A 17,922-nucleotide genomic window follows, 5' to 3' on the forward strand; every position below is an offset into this window, starting at 1 on the left:
GAAGAAGTACGTGGCACTAATCACGTGGGCGAATGTGTCTTTGGGATCATCGCAAATGTTATAAACGCCTTTGTGCTGCAGCTGCTCTCGTACAACATCCGCGTGACGGTGACGTCAGTGATGTCGATTGTGGCCATTCTGCTGGTGAGCTTCGCCTGGGACATCGGTGGGCACAACAACGTTGCCGCCTTTATTACGATGCTGGTTGGCGTCATCTTCATTGGGATGTCGTGCAACTACGGCAGCAGTGTGTTCTTGGGCTACATGGAGCGCATGCCGCCTTGGCAGATCAGCTCGTGGTCGTCCGGAACGGGATTGTCGGGTGTTGCCGCCTCGCTCATATTTCTTGGCTTGACCTCCGCTAGCATGACTAACGCACAGATCTTCTTGCTTAGCATCGTTTTTGTCATTGTCTACTGGCTCATGTATTTCTTCGGTCTCAAGTTGCCCTTTTGTGTGCCGGAGAGCTCTGCCAGCACGACGGAGGGAATTGCCCTTTTTTCTTTTTTGCTGTCATTCCTGTCCTCCGCCCCTCTCCCTCTCCCTCGTGTTGCTTCACTGCGCATTCCGGTTTTGTCAGTTCTCTCTTTTTTTTTGTACTATTATTTTTCTTTTTCACCACGAAAAGAAAAAAAAAGAAAACAAACAACTAAACTGACGCTCCCCCGCTTTTTTTTTACGTCTTTTCTTCTCTTTTTTCTGACTTTCTATTGCGTTTAGGGCGGGACCCGGCAACACGCATAGGAGGGGCGAGGGTCACGCATTACATTACACACAAATACGCACAAAAACGAGAAGCTAAAAGTAGTTTATTTTTAATTGTACTTTGTTTGTTTGTTTTTCTCTTGCTCTCACACCAGTGCGCGTTCTCTGTCGCTTCCCCTACCTTGCGTTGCGCACGTATACCCCGCAGCTAGGCCCTGGGGAGACGCGGGGCTGCGCATAAATTCCGTCTGCTCGCAGCTGCACCTGGCTAAGCTCTGTACTTATACGCAGGCAAGTGCAGGGAGGGTTTTTTTTTCGGTAAGAGGAGGGAGATATGCCGCAGCCTCTGCCGCAGGAGTTTCTTGAGGATGCCCTTGCCACCTGGGAACGGCTGCGGCAATGGACCGATCTTAACAATTACCTCTGCGCGCTCCGCCGCTCACCGTTTCACCGCCAGTTGCAGTCGGGGCGGGATCCGTACTCGCTGCGCCTGGCGCGTCGGGTAACGGAGGTGGTGGAGAGCCTGGCAGCCCGTGCGGATATGGCTGTAGAGGAAGATGTCACGCCGCGCGGGGCACTGTTGGCGCTGGCCAAGGATGTGCGCCTGGCTCTTTCGCCCCTGCCCGGGTCGCAGCCTTCGGAGTTGGGGCCGACACCAGCAGCGGCAGCGGACACGCAATTGCCCTCCTCCGCCTTCGGCCCGGCAACTAAGGCGGCAGCTGCGGCCACGCAAACCCTTGGCGCCGTTGCTTCTGCAGGCGGTTTTCCCTCTGACGCTTGGAGTGTGTCTGTCGTGCACCGATCCGTCTCTGGCACGATGGTCATGGAGGGACTGCATGTACTCACGTGCCCGGGTGTGCAGCTGCGCATCGAGGCGGCGGTTGCGCGGCTGCGGGAGCGGGTCAAGGAGGAGTTGGTGGGTGGGGTCAATTGGGACGCGTTTCCCCACACACCCAAGGAGCTGCAGGCGTTGCGGGCCACCACAATGCTCCTAGACGACTTTGAGGCGTCTTACCGTCGTCTGCTTTGCACATTTCCGTGCGTGCGGGCCATGGGCTCGCCACACGTCCCGGTGGCGCTACTGCCGGTGTTGTACGAACAGTACTACCAGCTGGGGGAGTGGGTGCTGGAGACGGAGTTCACCGCACGGGCGAGTCCCGGCGCGCGGGTGCAATCGTTTGAGCAAAGAAAGCTGCAGTTCACGTTGCTGCGCCCGGATAGAAACTCGGCGTGGGGGTTGCAATTTAACCACAACGGGAAATTGACGGGGGTGAGTGCGGTGGTGCGGGCGGCAACCGGTGCGGGAGAGAAGCTGCATCAGTTCATGCACGCGAGTAAGGGCGGGCTTTCGCTGCTCTCGTGTAATTTAAAGCCGGCGGATTTCAATAACCTGGACGGGGTCCAGGCGACCGCGAAGCTGGAGGCACTGACCCCGAAGCAGAAGCGCCTGTTCGTGAGGATGCAGCTGGTCTCCGACAGTGCGCCGGCCGTGGAGCAGCTAGCCTTTCATGCCACTGGGACAGAAAACTCCTCCTCCTCCTCCTCCCCGCTGCCGCCGCCGCCGCAGCAGCAGCAGCAGCGAGGGCCACAGGAGTTGCCCGTCGCGACGCTGGTGCTCCACCGCGACAACTACAGCGTCTCGTGGGATGTGGCCATCACCCGTGAACTCCTTGTTGTGAGTGTCCCTGACGGCATTCTATCACCGGCGGCCGTGGCGTTTTTTGCGCGTCACCCCAGGCGGGTGCGCATCGCCGGGATAAACGGCGTGGAGGTGACGAACCCGGCCCAACTGGAGGCGCTGAGTTCGACGATCAACACAATTGTGATCGACCTGCAGATCATCCCACCACCGTCGTCATCGACGTCGGACGGGGGGCAGCAGGCGGACGCAGCGCCACCAGCAGCGGTGGAGATAAACGGCAGTGAGAGAGAACAGCTGCGGGGCAGCGGGGCACCAGCGCCTGTAGATGGCGCCGTCCCCAAGCGTGCCAAGAGACAGCCGCCCGCGGCCTCCAAAGAGGCGGCTACGGCCCCAACGAAGAATCCGCCTTTGGGCAACGAAGAAGGCAAGCAGCGGAGGCGGGGTTCTGGTCTGCAGGAGCAAACGCGGAAAACACCCCTGCGAGAGGCAAGTCCCGCGGGTCCGCCAGGGAAAGTAGGGCCGGCCGCGACTCTGGCGTCTTCTGCGCAGGACTGTGCGTCCCCCACTCCGTCACTTCCCTCGAGAGGCGAGGCGTTGGAGAGGGAGGAGGGACGCGAGGAGGCTGTGCCGAAGCCTCTGGCGGAGGCTGTGCTGCGCGACGTGGATCGCTTCGCCCTGTCGGAGAAGCCACTTGTGTCCATCCCGTCGAGGGAGCTAAAAACAACAACTGCGGCGCCTCTCCCACGCCTGACGGAGGAGCAGGAGGAGCAGAAGGAGGAGGTTGGCGCGGCCGACGCCCCTGCTGGAGGTCGTCTCAACGGGAGTCACGTGCCCAACAGCACGCCCGTCGCTGCCTTGTTCTCGGAGGAATTCACCCCCTCCTTGGATCTCGATGGGCCGGAGGAGCCTGCGCCAGCGGCCGAGGCTGAGGCTGAGGGTGCGAGACTGCCTCTGACGCCGTCAGCGTCGCACGAGCAGGAGCAACAACAGCGGCGGCAGCCGCCTGCCGAGCTGCCTGGCGGCGGCGCAGCTGCCGCCGTGGCTCCACTCAAGTTCCCAAATGACGTGACACTAAATCTGCTCACACTCGATGAGATGGTCCTCAGCCGCCAGTCGGCCGCGAAGAAGTGGGGTCTTTCAATGGAGAAGGTGGGAACGGAGTCGGGCCGAACGATTCGGGTGGTTGGGCTGCCGCTTATCATGGATCCGCGGCGTCGGCAGCATCCCTTTCACAGGCTGTTTACCTCTCGGAAAGGGGATTGGATCATCATGAGCGTCAATGGCACCCCCGCCACACGGCTGCCTGAGGTGATGGATATAATGAAGCACGCACTGCACATGCAGATTAAATTTCACAGAAGGTGGTGATGTCACGGACAAATTCAAGTTGCGGGAAACTCCTACCCGCCCGCCCCATGCGAGGGAGAATGGGAAATGGTACAGCAGGCATACAATGAGGCGGTATATGGATTTGTTGACATCCGTCATAGAGAGTGGCATGATTCCCCACACATACGCATACACATACACACGCACAAAGCGATCAAATACATTCATCTTGGGCGCATTCTTGTTTTTCTGTGTTTTACTTTTTTCCCTTCTTCCCCTCTCTTTCTTCTTTTTTTTTTTTTCGGTTCCTCATCACAAGAACCTGTAATAATGCTTCTTCCGCCCCTCGTCTCTTTTGAGGCGGAGGCTTTGCAAGGAGATCTCTATGTATAGGTATATGCGTATGTGCGCATTCACGTCTCCTCTTCGTTCTTTTCCTCTCTTTGTTCTAGCTATCTATATCTCTCTTTGTTACTCTTTCGTTCCATGTGTGCTGTAGGCTCTGCATTTTCTCTGTCTGTCTCTTCCCTGTACACCCAGTGCAGCCATGACGGGGTCTCCGCTGACCTTGGCGTGGGTCGACGCCCACCTCAGGCGACGTGGGCTGCCACGCAAACACGCACCGGAGCCAACGGTGGGCGCGGGGGAAGTTCCAGGCGCACCTCCCGGCGGACTGCGTGCGGCACCGTCGTCCTCGACGGACGGCGCGCCGCCAGTGGAGGAGATACTTGCTGCGGTAGACCACCGCCTGCTTTCTGGCGACGGGCATCCGTCGGTTGCGTCGGGCAGGGGCAGGCCGCGGGGCACCGAGGAGGACGACCGCAGCGACAGCAAGGGTGTCGACATCCTCAACCAGTCGCAGCGGGCGACGCCGCAGCGCGTGGCTTCGGGTGTGGCATCATTTGTGAAGCAGCAGGCGGAACGCACAGGCAGCTTAAATGGTCCTACGCAGACATGTTTTGTGCTCCACACAGTTCTCACTGCGTGCGTGCGACATGCACTTCACTACAGCCGACTTGACTCGTCTAGTGGGCTTGCCTCCGCCTCTTTCTCTGCATCTTCTCCTGCCGCCACGAGCAACGTCGAGTCGGCTACCGAGGCTGCGGCTATGCGTACACGTGGGGCGGCGCGTGAGGCTGTCGCGGCCTCCTCGCAGATCAACTTTCCCTGGTCGGCGCACGTGGCATCCGAGCACTTACTGGAGGTCATGCAAGACGCCGCCGTCCAAAAGGGCCTACGCTCCCAGCTTTGGAGGGCCGTGGACAGGGAACACAAGGGCATCATGCATCACGCCATCAAACTGTGCTCGAACGCAGCCCCCGTCTTGGCCGACATTGGCGTGGAAGAGGCGGAGGTGAGGAGGCTGTTTGGCATCCCAGCGGATGTTTTGGCCGCGGCACGCGAGTTCTTTGACATTTCCTCCCCTTGCTTCTCCACTTGTCCTGCGGCGTTGGTGTCTCTGCCGCGCCAACATCAGCTGTCGGTGTTGAGTGAGCATCATTTTGTGTACACGACAACGTCCTCGCGGCTCGCGGAGTTGCTGAATGAGGAGATGTCTGTGGTGAAGCGCATAGTGCGGGAGGGTGACAAGTCGATGGCGGGCGTGGAAGGCGGCTGGGGGTCGTCTGACGGGTTTGCGCGGCAGTTGACGTTGCTGCTCTTGGAGATGGCGCGTGTACGTATGGCGTTGGCGATTCTTCTGCAGTTTGAGGCTCTCCTCCGGCGCTGCGCGGCGGCGGGGGGGCAACAACAACTTCCCGACGACGCGGCCGCAGTGCCACCGTCCCCCGCCTCCCCCGCCTCGCTGGCGCAGGGGCTGTGCGCGTTGGCCGCGGCTGCCGCATCGCGGGCGCTGGAGACGCGGCCGCACCGCAGCCGCTTCGTCGCACACTTCCGTGTCGTGTCGCTCACGCCCCGGCAGGGGCGGCCCAGCGACGCACGCCACGTGGAGACGCCGTACTACAGCCTCAAGTCCGTCTTTGCGGCGCTCTCGCAGGCGGCCGCCACCACCAACACGGCAACCGCCGAGGCGGCAGACGTTGGCGTCAGCGCACCACCGGCGACTCCCGCCGCCCCCGCCGCGCGATTGCCTGCGGCGGCCGGAGTGTCGGAGGACTCGGTGGAAGAAGACCCGGTGATGCGTGCGGTGATGGCGGCGGCGGCGGCGGTAACACCGGGGAAGGCGGCCCCCCGCGGCGGCGCCACGCACTCACGCCCGCCACTGAGGGTCGCTTCGTCCACCGCCACAGCGGGTCCTCTCGCTCAAGCGCAGCGGCAGCGGCGGGGGCGCGCAAGCGCGGCGCCGTCAGCGTCGCAGGAACGGGAACCACAGGCAGAGTTAACGTGGCACTTCCGGTGCTGTGAAGGGGAATTGGGGGCGGTACTCAATGCGGTCGACGCGCCACCATGCGATGAGACGGAAGTGAAGGTGCAGCTGCTGCGCCCGGCAACGCATGTTCCGTGGCCGTTCCGTCTGGAGGCGGTTGCGGCCGACACGAATCTCCACGACATTCCCGCAGCAACTTCTCTGCTATCCACGCCTTCGGACACGTTTGTGCAGCCCCCGGCGACTGCGGCGGTGCGGATGCGCTACAACCCTGCATGGAGGACTGCTGCGAGCATGCCAACCCCGCTTGACACGCAGCACGCCACGCGCCTGCAGCGCGTGCTCACGCATCGTCATGGCCGTCTACTGACGCTGAACGGTTGCCCCGCGGAGAAGCTGAAGTCGGTGATGCGCATTGCTGCACAGAGTGTGCGCCTGGTGGTGCGGTTTCGGTAGGAGTGGGAGTGGGCTGGGGGGCAAGCGGCGCCTTGTCGCACCGCGCAGTCTCTGCTGCTGCGCGAGACAGGGGAACGTGAGACGGACGACGACAAGGAGGAGGAAAACATTTGCAAGAGGGCAGCTTCCACGATGGCGGGACCACACGAGCGGAGGGGTGTATTCCTCACGTACGGACTGCGGGGCTCGTTGCGGGCTTTTCTTTCATGTCTTTGCGTAGCCATGCACGTTTCTCCTCTATCTTTTTTTAAAAAATTGGTTCTTTTGCCTGTATACATGCATCCCCCCCCACCACACACACGAAATATTTTTTTTTGTCGACTTTCTCTCGCTCTATTTGTATCTGCGCGTGTGTCTCCTTCTGCGTTCTTCGTCTTTGGTTTATGCTTTTTTGTTTTGGTTTGTTTTTGTTTTTGTTGTCGGCAGAGCTTCGACCGCGAAAAAGCGACAGCGTGCGAGGGAGGCGAGGCAAGCAAAGAGCAAAGGAGGAAAACAAAGCAGCGTGTCTGAAGTCCGCACAACAGAGACATCGCTGCCACCACTCAAGCACGAAGAAGTTTAGCAGCAAGGAAGGTAACAGTTAGTAGGGAAGTACTGGCAATTTGGCCCCGCAGGCAGAGAGGGCAGACACACAGAGACACACACACACACCTGTGAGAAGCGGCGGTCGAGCGAAGCGCGAAGGGCGACAGCTAAGTGCAGAAAAGGAGCAGAGCACCTTAAGAACCCAAGAAGAAAAAGCAATAATAATAACCATGGGGTCTGGCGCCTCTACAGCCGAGACTGCCCACTCACGGCTGTACCAAGAGGGCTACCGGTCCTTGCAGGAGGGTCGCTACACGTACGCCGAGATTTACTACGATCAGGCCATTGAGAAGCACGAGGGTCATTACTTTTGGACCCGCCTGGATGAGCTTATTGATTGGGAGCAGCGGCGGCAAAACAAGTTGGAGCCGAATAAGTCGGAGGTGAAGAAGAAGGGACAAGCCCAGGAGGAGGCAGCGGAGGAGGGGGCGTACCCAGATGTGACGAAGGACACGATGAAGGACGGGAGTGAGCTTGACGTGGAGATGGCCGATTCGGGGGGTGCGGACGCGGCTGGAGGGATTGAAATTCCCCTAGACAGCCGGCTTGAGGTTATTTTGGAGTACCTGCAGCTGCGCGCCGACGTCGCGGACTCGTATATGGCGGCCACCCGCTACGAGGAGGCAACACCGCACCTGGACTTTATCACCTCCCATACCCGCATCTTTGTGCAGTTTCTTCGGCTTGCCCGCGAGTCAGCATCGGAGGCGAGGGATGAGGAGAACGGCGCGAGCAACCCGCTTGAGATGGGCGGCGGGGCTGCGGGTGGGGCTGCAGGAAACGTTCGATCACGCCTAGGCGCGTTGATGGGAAACGACCTCGAGCGGGAGTCTGTGCTTGACTGCCTCGAGCAGCACCTGCGCCTTCACTGGGTCTCGGCCATGGCAAACGGTGTATTCGTCTCCTCCGAACGGTTTAAGGAAGGGCGGGGCGAGAAGAAGCGCAAGAAGGACCTCGACGTGGCCGTGGTGGCGTGCTCAAAGGTTTACCAGGAGTTGTACAAAGTTGCCCTGCGACGGGCAAAGAGCCTGACAAACACCGTTGTGTTGAACTTTCTTGAGGCGGTCATGGAAGACTTGGATGCCGAATCCTCCACGACGTCCATTACAAACGAGGGCCCCCCGGCTGCGAAAAACAAGCCACGGGTTAACAACTTCTTCGACGACGCGGAGACGAAGTCCTTGTGCAATAAGGCAAACGGCGCCCTCGACATGGTGCTGGAGGATGGCGAGGAGTGCCCGATAAAGGTGTACCTGCAGATGATCCACGACCGCCGCTCACTTTGCCGTGTCGTGCCCGCCCCACAGCAGGCCGCCGCGCTGCGGTACATCAGCTGGATCGATGAGGATATTCATCGCGTTGTGCCTGGCACGAACTACCACCTCGAGATTCAGTGCGGCATGGTGGACGAGAAGCAGAAGAAGCAGCTGCAGAAGCGTTCGATGAAGTTTGTCGCCCAGAGGCACTGTAACTACAACGACCGCGTCCTGCTGGGGAAGAGCTTCGACGAGGAGAACGCGCTGCTTCTCTTCCCCGTCTTCCTCATTCGAGCGGACGTGCAGTTTCAGCTCGGCGCCGCCACCAAGGGCATCAAGGACCTCGAACTTGTCGAGAAACTCTCCACCCAGCTCTACGGCATGGATTCGCTGGAGCGGCAGAGCATTATGCGCTCCGTGATGGAGTCCCGCAAGCGGGGCGGATCGCTCTTCATGATGTTTGAGGACTAAGCCCGCGGCGGGACATCGACAACAACAAAAAGTAAAGAAGAAGAGGAAATAATTTCGACGACCAAAAGCAGCACGCAAAAGCGAAAAAAAAAGTGGGAGGAGGAGGAGGAATGAGGAAGGCGGCGCAGAAAAAAGAAAAAAAGAGGAGAAAGAAAACAGAGTAAAACACAAGCGGAAATAACACGACGCTGAGTTCTTCGCCCTCGCCCTCCACCCACCTGCTCGATCCCCCCCTCTCTTTTTTGTTTTGTTTTCTTTGTTTGTGTTGTGGTTGTGGTTGTTGTTGTTGTTGTTGTTTTTTTTTTCTCGCACCTCCCTCGGCGGTTGTGCGCCCCTGCATGTACATAGGCAACGGGTGGCAGTGACGGGTCACGCGGAGGAGGCGGAGGAGGGTTAGATGCACACGTGGTACATATGTATTATATATGTGTGTGCGTGTGTGTGTGCGTGTGCGCCCCCTCCCCCTCCCGTGTTGGTTTCAGCGGCAGTCAGCGAGACGGACAGACACATTATGTATGCATGCCTGTACGCATTTTCACACGCACACACACACACACACACACACACACGCACACGCGCTCTTAAACACATGCATGTGTACGTGTCTACCATCGTGGTACGGCCGGGCTGGTTGCTGCTGTGCCGAGTGTAGCTCGCTGCGATGTGGTTCATCTGCTCACCCAGCCACCCACGCAACAATAACAGCAACGAAGGCATAAAAAAAAAGGAGTGAAAAACTGCGAATGTAAACAAAAACAAGAACAAAGAAAAAAAACAGGAAGGGGGAAGAAACAAAACTTCCCCGCTTCGATTTGAAACAATGAAAGTGAAAAAGAATAAAGGAAGGAGAAATGATGGAAGTGTTTTGGGGGCACCTTGCACGCAACGGTAAGGGCGAGCGCAAGAAAAGCGTAAGCGGGTGCCGTGATCGAAGTGTGTGGAGGGACAGCGCGGGGCAAGTGGAGGCCAAGAAGTGGGGATAAAACGCGAACGTGGAAAGCAAGTGGAACAATAATAAAATGCAGCCGCAGGTGCGTCCGTAATTATCTAGATAAGTGGATGTGGCGGTGCTTGGTTCCTCCTTGGTGTCGTGCTATAGTATACCTCCCTAACTGAATGTATTGATATTGATGGAGTGCGTGGGCGTATCGAATTGTACGTGTCTCCGCAATATTTTTCTTTTTTGTTACTTCTTTTTTTTTTTTCTCTTCTTCTTCTCTTGTCGTTGTTTTTGTGTGGGCCATGCCGTGCGTCTCTCCCCCTCTCTCAGTATATGTAAGCGGTGACGCAGTCCTCTGTATCACCGTCCACTTGACGTGCTTCTGGATCCCATCACGGAGAGGTACTTGAACCCCACCCTTTTTTTTTTTTGCAGTTGGCCTTCTGCAGCTCCCAGGTTACTGATATAATTGAGTGCATGCACGCATTTCCTTTTTTTTTTTCCACTCCCCTCCACTTACCTGGTCAGCATCCTCGTCATTTTCTTAGTTGAAGTTTACTTTTGATTTTCTTTACTTTGTCTGCCTGCTTGTGAGGCCCCAGCGAGGATAGTTTATTTCTGGGGAAAGTGCCGCATTCTTTTTTTTTTTTGTTCCCCCTTCAGGGTTCGTCTGCACGTACATGTATATGTATATATATATATATCTGTGTGCGTGTGTGCGCATTCCCTCCGCCTGATGCTTTTGCCGGTGGGTGTGGGACTCGAGTAAAGACATATTGCTGCACCGCTGCGGCTGCACATGCGCACGCCCTGCCTGTGCCCAGCCATACCCCAGACAATGGAGGTGCGTGCAGCCACAAGTAGAGTGCTCCAATGCACATCCGCAGTGGGCTACGTGCGGTGCCTCTGCAATGTGAACCGGCACGCGATGGAGCGGAGAGGCAGAAGGGCTGGTGCAAAGCAAAAGAATGCAACGCGCAAAAAGTTAAGAGCCTCTCAACGACAACAAAAACGAAGGGGGAAAAAAAAGGAGGACGAGAAGGACCGACAGAAGCTGCTGGAATAAACAAACAAATGAAAAACGGCAACAAAAAGAAGCAAAAATAAACGGAAAATGAAATAAACGAAAAAAAAACACACACACACAAACAACAGAGAAATTAATAAATGTACCGTGTACATACATACGTTATATGCCCCTCTCTATATCTATCTGTATATGTGTATAGATAGATATCTGCCAATGTGCTACACACTCTGCGAGAGATGAGCGGTGCAGGAGAGGGAGTTGGAAGGGTGGCAGCTGCGATGCTGGATTAACGCATTGCCGCCAATATTTCCCATTTTCCCGCCGTGGTTTTTTTTTTGCCCCATTTTCTTTTCGCCCTTTTCGACCCCCCCCCCTTGGGGGGACTCAAAGAGCCACTGTTGTTGTTTTTTTCTTTATTATGGCCTTTGCAGGGGAGGGGGGAGGGGGCGTGGAGAGGAGGTGGCGCTGCCTGCCGATCTTGCAGTGGGCGCCACCACCCTCCTCTCTTACCTTTTTTTTTGTCTTGTTTTTGTTCTGACGTGCCTTCTTTCCCCTCCCCCCTCTGTATCTTGAGTATGCTGATTTTAGTTTCGACTCATGGGAGTTCGCACGCGCACGACACGTTTTTTTTTTCCCACGCTTCTGAAGGACGTGACTGTCGCAGTTCGGCTTGCCGGCCTCCCCGCAGCCACGCGCGGCCGTCGCCGCCCGTTTTTCTTTTTTTTCTTTTTCCTTCCCCCTTTTGCTCCACTTCCTCCTCATCCCTGCTGCTGCGCTTCTCTCTGTGGTCGGTGGCCTGTCGTGGAAGGGGCTTGGCGGGGCAAGGACTGGGCCGCCGCGCACGCTGAGGGAACGAGACACACTCACACAGACGCAGCGAGAGGAAGAGCGGGAGGGGAGAGAAACAGCAAAAGAGGGGACTGGGGGAAATGCGGGGGGCGCACGCCTCATGTTCCTGCTCCCTGCTGGCGGAGAGTTGCAGCTGCTCGGAGAGGGCACGCTGGAGTGACAACGACAGTGGCTGCAGCTGCAGCTGCAGCTGAGCTGCGCCGGACATTCGACGTCCTCCTCGTCGGCCTGTTCTGCTGCTTCTTCGTGCTGTTGCTGCTCGTGCTCCATCTACGCGTCATGCTGCTACTCCACTGACGCTGCGGCGAGTCTTACAACCAGCGGCTCCCGCGATCGTGCCGCGCCATACAAGTTCCAGGCGGAGCTGCTGATGGAGGCGCCCCGGCTGCTGCGTTTTTCTGCGGTGCCACTTCCATCCGCCGCAGCTGGGGGGCTGGCGGAGCTGCGCGTGGGCGCTGACGCCGCGCCTCGCGCGCTTTCGCCGCCGCCTCTACCGCATTCCGCGTCACGCACCGGGGCGAGGGCAACCCGGTCAACGGTGTCGACCCAGACGGACGACAACGCGCAGGCGGAGAGGCGTCGCTACGCACCTCCGCCGCAACGCTCCATTGGGACTTGGGCGGCATCGACGACGACCACACGTGCAACTTCGCCCGTGCCGACCTCTCGCGTCCATGCCGCCAGCAACACAGAGTTCACTGGAGAGCAGTGGGAGGGGCAGGCACATGCGCTCCTGCAGAAGACGGCCCTCCTACAGGAGTACGCGGAGCGTAACGAGTTTCTCGAGAGACGGCACGTGTCTATGGAGCTCGCCCTCGCGGCGGCGCAGGAGCGAATACGGCAGGACGCAGAGATGCACAGCACGGTTGTGTCGTTTCTGACGACGATGATGGGCGAGCAAAGGCTTGAGCTGCAGCGACTGGAGTCGACGTGGCGACAACTTCTCTTTGAGCATGAGGCGGAGTCGCGGTCGATGCTCCGTGCGCTGCAGGAGGGGTGGGGGCGCGCAACACGGTCGACGCTGCAAATCCGCAACGAACACGGGCAGTTACTGTGCGCCGCGGAGAGGTCCTTGCAGCTGCAGGAGGCCCTTCTCCAGCAGTCACTTCTGGACGAAGTGCGCCACCGTGATGAGGTGAACGACGCCGAGTGGCAGTCCCGCCTCTCGCTTTGGCAGTTGTTTGTTTTTGCGGAAAAGTCTCAACGTGAGTCCTCCCGCGCCGCCGCCGCTGCAAATTTGGCGTTGGAGGATAAACGTGCGGCGGTGCTGGCGAAGGCGGCGGTGGAGGATCAGCTACGTGCTGCATTGGAGCGCGAGAAGGAGTTTCGTCTTCAGTACTTGCACGTGCTAAGTCTTCCCACCACCACCATCGTTTCCTGCAGTCACCCGTCCAACGCTACCGCCGCGGTCGAAGATGACGTTCCTGTCCACGCACGGTTTGCGCGTGCACACAGGGAGGCAGCGGAAGCCGTCCGTGCTCAGCGTCGCTGCCCCAAAGGACAACTCCACGTCTTTTAGCATTGTGGTGTCAAATGAAGGTGTGAAAACTCTTTCTTTCTTTCTTTCGTTCCCCCCTTTTTTTCCCTTTTCCACTTATTGCCACATGTGTGCATTATATTCGCGTGGGCTGGGTTCGTTCTTCTTTTGGAAGAGCATTGGAGTGCGAGGAATGCACTTTTTTCGTTCTTGTATTTTTGTTCTTGTTTCATTTCTTCTTCCTCTTGGCGCGTGCGCGCGTGCTGTGCCTGCTGGCGGGTGTGGGTGTTTAACTGTGCCGTCACGGAGGGGAAAGGCGTAGTGCCTTTTTGCTGCGGCGGTAATGCCTGAGCTATTAACCGTCCAACAGGTGGATCCATGGCTGCAGTTCAATCCGTACATTGTCTCCGGCTATCGTCCTCGCATGACTATTCGTGCCGCGTTGCGTTCCTTTTTTGGCTGGCACAACGAATCGTTCAACATCTGGACACATGCCATCGCTGCGTGCTTTGTGTTTTACCTGACGCTTTTCCCGCCCGCCATGGACCCCACGGCCACGACCACGACCACGACCACGACGACCAGCGTTGGTAGTGGTGGTGCCGGTGGCGTGACTGCGATGGCCGCCGCCGCCTTGCCGTCGTATGGGCGCCGATGGCTGGGCACGAGCAACGAACATCTCGCTGGCGCAAACCCCACCACGGCATTTCGCGCCACCTGCCTCGTGTTTATTGCGATATTCATCTGTAGTGTGGTGTATCATCTTTTCATGCCCTGTCCCACCTCAGAGGTCTCGTACCGACGCCTGATGAACTGTGACGTGACTGGCGTCGTCCTGTGCATCACTGCCACCTCGTGGAGTTTTCTCTACCGCGGCAACGCGTGCAGTGCAGGCTGGACCTCGCACGCAGGCTTTGGGGCAGTGCTTCTGTCCGGCCTGTTTGTGCTCTACTGCGTCCTGTTTAATGCGACCTGTGGGGCGATTGGTCGTCTTAAGGCGATTGGGTTTCATTGCGCCCTCCGCCTTTCGGTTCTCCTGTGGATCGAGCTTCCCAAGGTGCAGTCCCAGGGCTACCACCAGGCGCTTCACTGCCATGCGATGAGCTACGTGTTTATCGCGCTGGGCGGGGTCATTGGTGGGTTTCGGTTCCCCGAGCGACAGTTGCGTCGCGTCACGCAGCCGCAGCCGGCGTCCTCCGCCGCGGAGGCGACCGCCACGTCACGCTTTTGGCGGTGGGTGGGGCGCTTCCTGGTGTCAAGCGAGGAGATTGACTACATGTGGAACAGCCACACGCTCTGGCACTACTGCATCATGCTGAGCACAACGATGATGCTGCTTGGCTTCTACTACGACGTGGAGGAGTATGAGTTGGCGCGCTGCTGAGTTGGGTGGCTGAGAAGGAAAAAAAAGAAAGAAAGAAGGAGGGAGGACCAAAGGGGCGACGCGTGACTTGTGACGATGGGCGGGGATGCATGTATCCGTTGCAGTCCTCCTTTCTCTGCCACGCACTGTTGCTTCTTCTTCCGTTGTTGTTGTTTTTTTTCTTACATTTCATCTCCCTCTCTCTGCGGTTGGGTGCGTGGTGCGTCTTTTTTTTCTCTTCCGCCTTGATGCCTTTTTGTGCTTTTCTTTTGTCTCTCTCGGGTGTCGGTGGCGTTGTGCGTAGACCTTCCCAACGTGGTGTCTGCAGGAGCTCCACGTTGGGAAGAAGAAAGGGGCGGGGCAGACACACACACTTTGGATTCGTCAAAGCAGCTGGAATTAGAGGCTGCCTTGAGGGTTGGCGCCAATGGCAGCAACGGCAGGGGCGTTGCCTCCGTTGGGGTCCGTGCCCGCCATCGACCGTCTGCGGGACGCAAAGCGACGCTTTGCGACTTTCGAGAGCTATTCCGCGTCAGCTCCTTCGGCCGAGCCGCGTCCGGCTGCCCTGCGGCTGAGCGCGCCGCGGCAGCGAGGATGCTCAACTTCTTCCTCGCCGCCGTATGCTGCGGCGACCGTGGCTGGTGGGCAGCAGGAGGGAGTGCGTGGTTCCATGCCACACGTGTCTGGTCTCTCAAGCATACGCCGGCATTCCGTAGGAGATTCCGAGACGAACAGCGTCTTGACGTGGACTCTGCTGAGCCCCAACTGTCGTAACTCGCCTCGTGGTGTGGCGCCAACGGCATCATCGTCTTCTGGGGTTGTCGGCAGCGAGGAGGCGGAGGGCAATAGTCCACCGGCGGCGACGGCGACATCGAGCGGAGGCACGGGCAGCAGCGGCGTCGGCGGCGCCGTGTCAACGGCGACACTTAGACAGCACGAGCATCGCGTGGGAACAATGGAAGCACACGACTTTTACAGACGGCGCTACGAGGCCCAACGCATAGAGGTGGCGAGGGAGGAGGAGGAGTGCCGCCGACGACGCGATGCGTGCAGCGCGGCGGTGACGCGGTTTATCTCGCATTCAACGCGGTTGGCGTCTGTGATGGAGCTGCAGCGGCGCATCTACGACGAGGTGATGCAGCGGCCATTGGAGACCTTCGCCTCCACGGAGCCGGCCTTGACACCCGCCGCTGGGCCACCACGACGCTCGAAGCTCTCACACCTTTTTCTCCCTGCCGGGAGGGAGTCTGAGGGCGTCCCTGGCGCCTCGGCGCCTGTGACAGGCGGGGCGCAGGTTGCACTGAGAATGTTGAAGTCCAGCTTTGCCTCCGGCCGCCCTCCGTCAACCGGCACGTCAAGTAAACCGCAGTGTGGACAAGCGACCACGCCGGGGCTGGAGGCTGCGGCGCCGGCGGCAGGTGAGTTGCCGTCAGAAGCAACGATCCTGTCTGCAGAAGAGGTGCCGCTGGACGGGAAAGAAAAAAGTCGCAACAACGACGACAGCGCTAGAAAGCGGAGTAGCAGCGCGGAGGAGGTTCTTGCCGTCCCACCCCCGGCTGAGCATGGGGAGCCCAAGTCAGTTTACCCCAGCCTGGTCACGGAGACCGCCACAGCATCGACGGCGATTTACGACAGTCGTATCCGGTACACACGCGAACAGAACGAGGAGGAAAGAGCTCTCTCACCCGACTCTCAACCCCGTGCCTCGGGTCGAGCAGCTTTGACGGAGGAGGAGCAGCGTGGTTTGAGGCTTCTTTCAACGGTTCGTGAGCTGCGTCGCCAGGCGGAAGAGCTCACGATTGCAGTGCTTAACGCTGTAGGTAAACGAGGCTCTGAATCAACAGGCGCAAGTGTTTTTCGTGGACTTTTTTTGCCACCCATTACGGCGATGCGTCTTTTGCGGGCCGAAGAAGAGATGGGCTTGCGATTGGCGCGTCTGGCGGCCTCGGAGGAGGCGGAGGCTGGGGGCCTTCGCCCCGTCACGGCGGCGTTGCGGCAGCAGCATCCGTTTAGGCGTTCAATACCGCCCCCTCCGCCGGTCTCCGTGCAGCTGGAGACGTTTCATTTGCCTGGAACGCGGCTGCGGAGAGGACCGGACCAATACCAGCGAAGAGAGCAGCAACAGCAGCAACGGCAGCAGGAAAAGGCGGTGAGCGACAATAGCAGGGCGGCGGTGCGGCCGCCGGGTACGCGGCACGCCATTGATGCGACGGAGGAGGACGCGCGAGAGCACGGAGGGCAGCGGCCCCAGCGGTCTGCAACGAGCGGGGGACACGAGGCCCGCTTGGGAGGGGCCCTTGTGGATGGAGAAGCCTCGTCGCAGCTTGCAGCCGCCACAAAAGAAGGCAGAATGGGGGAACAGCAGAAGTCGCAAAGCTTGCTTCCTGAGTTGCACCTGAGGCGTTTCTGCCTTGACATATCTTCATCCTCGTCACCTGGCTCCTTGTCTTCTTCCTACACGGGCCCTGAGAGCTCCACGGCGGGTAGAAGCCACGCTGACCGTACCGCCTCCTCCACCTCATTGACACTCTTCTCCTCCGATATGACAACTACGCTCGAGGCGCGAACTGGGGAGGATGCGAACACGACTGCGGTGCTGCGGGGCAGTACGACGGGGCGGAAGGGGGAGGCCGCCGCCGAGAGTGAAGGGGCGAATGGGAAAGACGGTCTCTTTCCTGCTTTCCACCAGGGGGGGCTTTCGCTGGAGCCGGGCGGCTCGACTACAGCGCGACTACCGGGGAACTTCACGAGTTCTTCCGTGGCGCCGAGGGTTGCGGATGATTTTACTGACGCCGCCTACGTCCCCATCTTTCACGCGGAGGAGGTCTGCAATAAATCAAAAAAGGACGGCAATAAGGCAAGGAAAGTGGCAAAACGCGTACTTTCTTTTTTTTCATTCGGTGGTTGCTGCGGGGGCGGGGGTGGCAGCGCTACTGCGGATGGGAGGAGGAGGGATAATGCAGCACTGCTCAGCGAGAGAGAGGCCCGACGTTAGATCCAGCCTGAATTCCCCCCTTGTTTTTTTCTCCTCTCCTTCTTTTAGTCAATCTGTTTTTATGACGTCTATAGTCCAGCAAGACGCATACTGGATTACTTTCGCTAATTAATACTTGTGGGCCCTTCGTGGTGGTTTGCTTGCTTGCCTGTGCGTTTTTGTTTTCTCTTCCTTCGGGGAGCACACGAGAGGAAGCGCCCGGCTCTGCGTGCGTCTGGCCAACGCGCCCGACAGCAGCTTCTGCTCTCCGCGTCGTTCCATTGCGAATGGCTGGACGAGAGGCGGAGTCGTTGGCGGCCCGCCCCACCATGCGCGGGAGGCGGCGGGTGGAGGCCGTTTTCGGCGCCTCCACCATTTCATCAGTGACGAATTGCTGTAGAGGTGTGGAGGAGTCGAACTGGATTCGCTCCATCTTTCTCCCTCCCTCTCTTTCCCACACACTGTGAGGGACTGAATGCATGCATCTACCTATCGCTCTCTTTCTCTCTCTCTCTATAT

General features: G+C 58.6%; 8 protein-coding genes across 8 annotated transcripts, besides 16 other annotated features; 7 read left to right on the forward strand and 1 right to left on the reverse strand.

The window, feature by feature from the left end:
* Positions 1-120: 120 nt before the first annotated feature.
* Tco025E_02316 (battenin) lies at positions 121-720 on the forward strand (the record flags this gene model as incomplete). The annotated part of the gene is made up of 1 exon (XM_029369244.1): positions 121-720. The coding sequence occupies one exon, from the start codon at positions 121-123 to the stop codon at positions 718-720; it is 600 nt and encodes a 199-aa protein (XP_029230647.1).
* A 319-nt stretch (positions 721-1,039) lies between these two features.
* On the forward strand, positions 1,040-3,715 carry Tco025E_02317 (uncharacterized protein; the record flags this gene model as incomplete). Its single annotated transcript, XM_029369245.1, has 1 exon — positions 1,040-3,715. The coding sequence occupies one exon, from the start codon at positions 1,040-1,042 to the stop codon at positions 3,713-3,715; it is 2,676 nt and encodes an 891-aa protein (XP_029230648.1).
* Positions 3,716-3,854: 139 nt separating this feature from the next.
* Positions 3,855-3,884: a microsatellite.
* A 36-nt stretch (positions 3,885-3,920) lies between these two features.
* Positions 3,921-3,979: a microsatellite.
* Positions 3,980-4,223: 244 nt separating this feature from the next.
* Positions 4,224-6,458, forward strand: Tco025E_02318 (uncharacterized protein; the record flags this gene model as incomplete). Its single annotated transcript, XM_029369246.1, has 1 exon — positions 4,224-6,458. The coding sequence occupies one exon, from the start codon at positions 4,224-4,226 to the stop codon at positions 6,456-6,458; it is 2,235 nt and encodes a 744-aa protein (XP_029230649.1).
* A 365-nt stretch (positions 6,459-6,823) lies between these two features.
* Positions 6,824-6,876: a microsatellite.
* A 206-nt stretch (positions 6,877-7,082) lies between these two features.
* Positions 7,083-7,109: a microsatellite.
* A 104-nt stretch (positions 7,110-7,213) lies between these two features.
* Positions 7,214-8,770, forward strand: Tco025E_02319 (sodium stibogluconate resistance protein; the record flags this gene model as incomplete). Its single annotated transcript, XM_029369247.1, has 1 exon — positions 7,214-8,770. The coding sequence occupies one exon, from the start codon at positions 7,214-7,216 to the stop codon at positions 8,768-8,770; it is 1,557 nt and encodes a 518-aa protein (XP_029230650.1).
* Positions 8,771-9,008: 238 nt separating this feature from the next.
* Positions 9,009-9,033: a microsatellite.
* Positions 9,034-9,067: a microsatellite.
* A 129-nt stretch (positions 9,068-9,196) lies between these two features.
* Positions 9,197-9,222: a microsatellite.
* Positions 9,223-9,306: 84 nt separating this feature from the next.
* Positions 9,307-9,345: a microsatellite.
* Positions 9,346-9,518: 173 nt separating this feature from the next.
* Positions 9,519-9,551: a microsatellite.
* A 392-nt stretch (positions 9,552-9,943) lies between these two features.
* Positions 9,944-10,005: a microsatellite.
* Positions 10,006-10,387: 382 nt separating this feature from the next.
* Positions 10,388-10,414: a microsatellite.
* Positions 10,415-10,771: 357 nt separating this feature from the next.
* Positions 10,772-10,878: a microsatellite.
* Positions 10,879-11,335: 457 nt separating this feature from the next.
* On the reverse strand, positions 11,336-11,797 carry Tco025E_02320 (uncharacterized protein; the record flags this gene model as incomplete). The annotated part of the gene is made up of 1 exon (XM_029369248.1): positions 11,336-11,797. The coding sequence occupies one exon, from the start codon at positions 11,795-11,797 to the stop codon at positions 11,336-11,338; it is 462 nt and encodes a 153-aa protein (XP_029230651.1).
* A 25-nt stretch (positions 11,798-11,822) lies between these two features.
* Positions 11,823-11,895: a microsatellite.
* Positions 11,896-11,959: 64 nt separating this feature from the next.
* Tco025E_02321 (uncharacterized protein) lies at positions 11,960-13,108 on the forward strand (the record flags this gene model as incomplete). Its single annotated transcript, XM_029369249.1, has 1 exon — positions 11,960-13,108. The coding sequence occupies one exon, from the start codon at positions 11,960-11,962 to the stop codon at positions 13,106-13,108; it is 1,149 nt and encodes a 382-aa protein (XP_029230652.1).
* Positions 13,109-13,138: 30 nt separating this feature from the next.
* Positions 13,139-13,160: a microsatellite.
* Positions 13,161-13,409: 249 nt separating this feature from the next.
* Positions 13,410-14,450, forward strand: Tco025E_02322 (adiponectin receptor; the record flags this gene model as incomplete). The annotated part of the gene is made up of 1 exon (XM_029369250.1): positions 13,410-14,450. The coding sequence occupies one exon, from the start codon at positions 13,410-13,412 to the stop codon at positions 14,448-14,450; it is 1,041 nt and encodes a 346-aa protein (XP_029230653.1).
* Positions 14,451-14,462: 12 nt separating this feature from the next.
* Positions 14,463-14,490: a sequence feature (GA-rich).
* Positions 14,491-14,856: 366 nt separating this feature from the next.
* On the forward strand, positions 14,857-17,424 carry Tco025E_02323 (uncharacterized protein; the record flags this gene model as incomplete). Its single annotated transcript, XM_029369251.1, has 1 exon — positions 14,857-17,424. The coding sequence occupies one exon, from the start codon at positions 14,857-14,859 to the stop codon at positions 17,422-17,424; it is 2,568 nt and encodes an 855-aa protein (XP_029230654.1).
* Positions 17,425-17,892: 468 nt separating this feature from the next.
* Positions 17,893-17,918: a microsatellite.
* Positions 17,919-17,922: the final 4 nt, after the last annotated feature.

This window comes from Trypanosoma conorhini (assembly GCF_003719485.1).
Source record: "Trypanosoma conorhini strain 025E chromosome Unknown Tco_14.4_contig_00089, whole genome shotgun sequence".
Taxonomy (NCBI): domain Eukaryota; phylum Euglenozoa; class Kinetoplastea; order Trypanosomatida; family Trypanosomatidae; genus Trypanosoma; species Trypanosoma conorhini.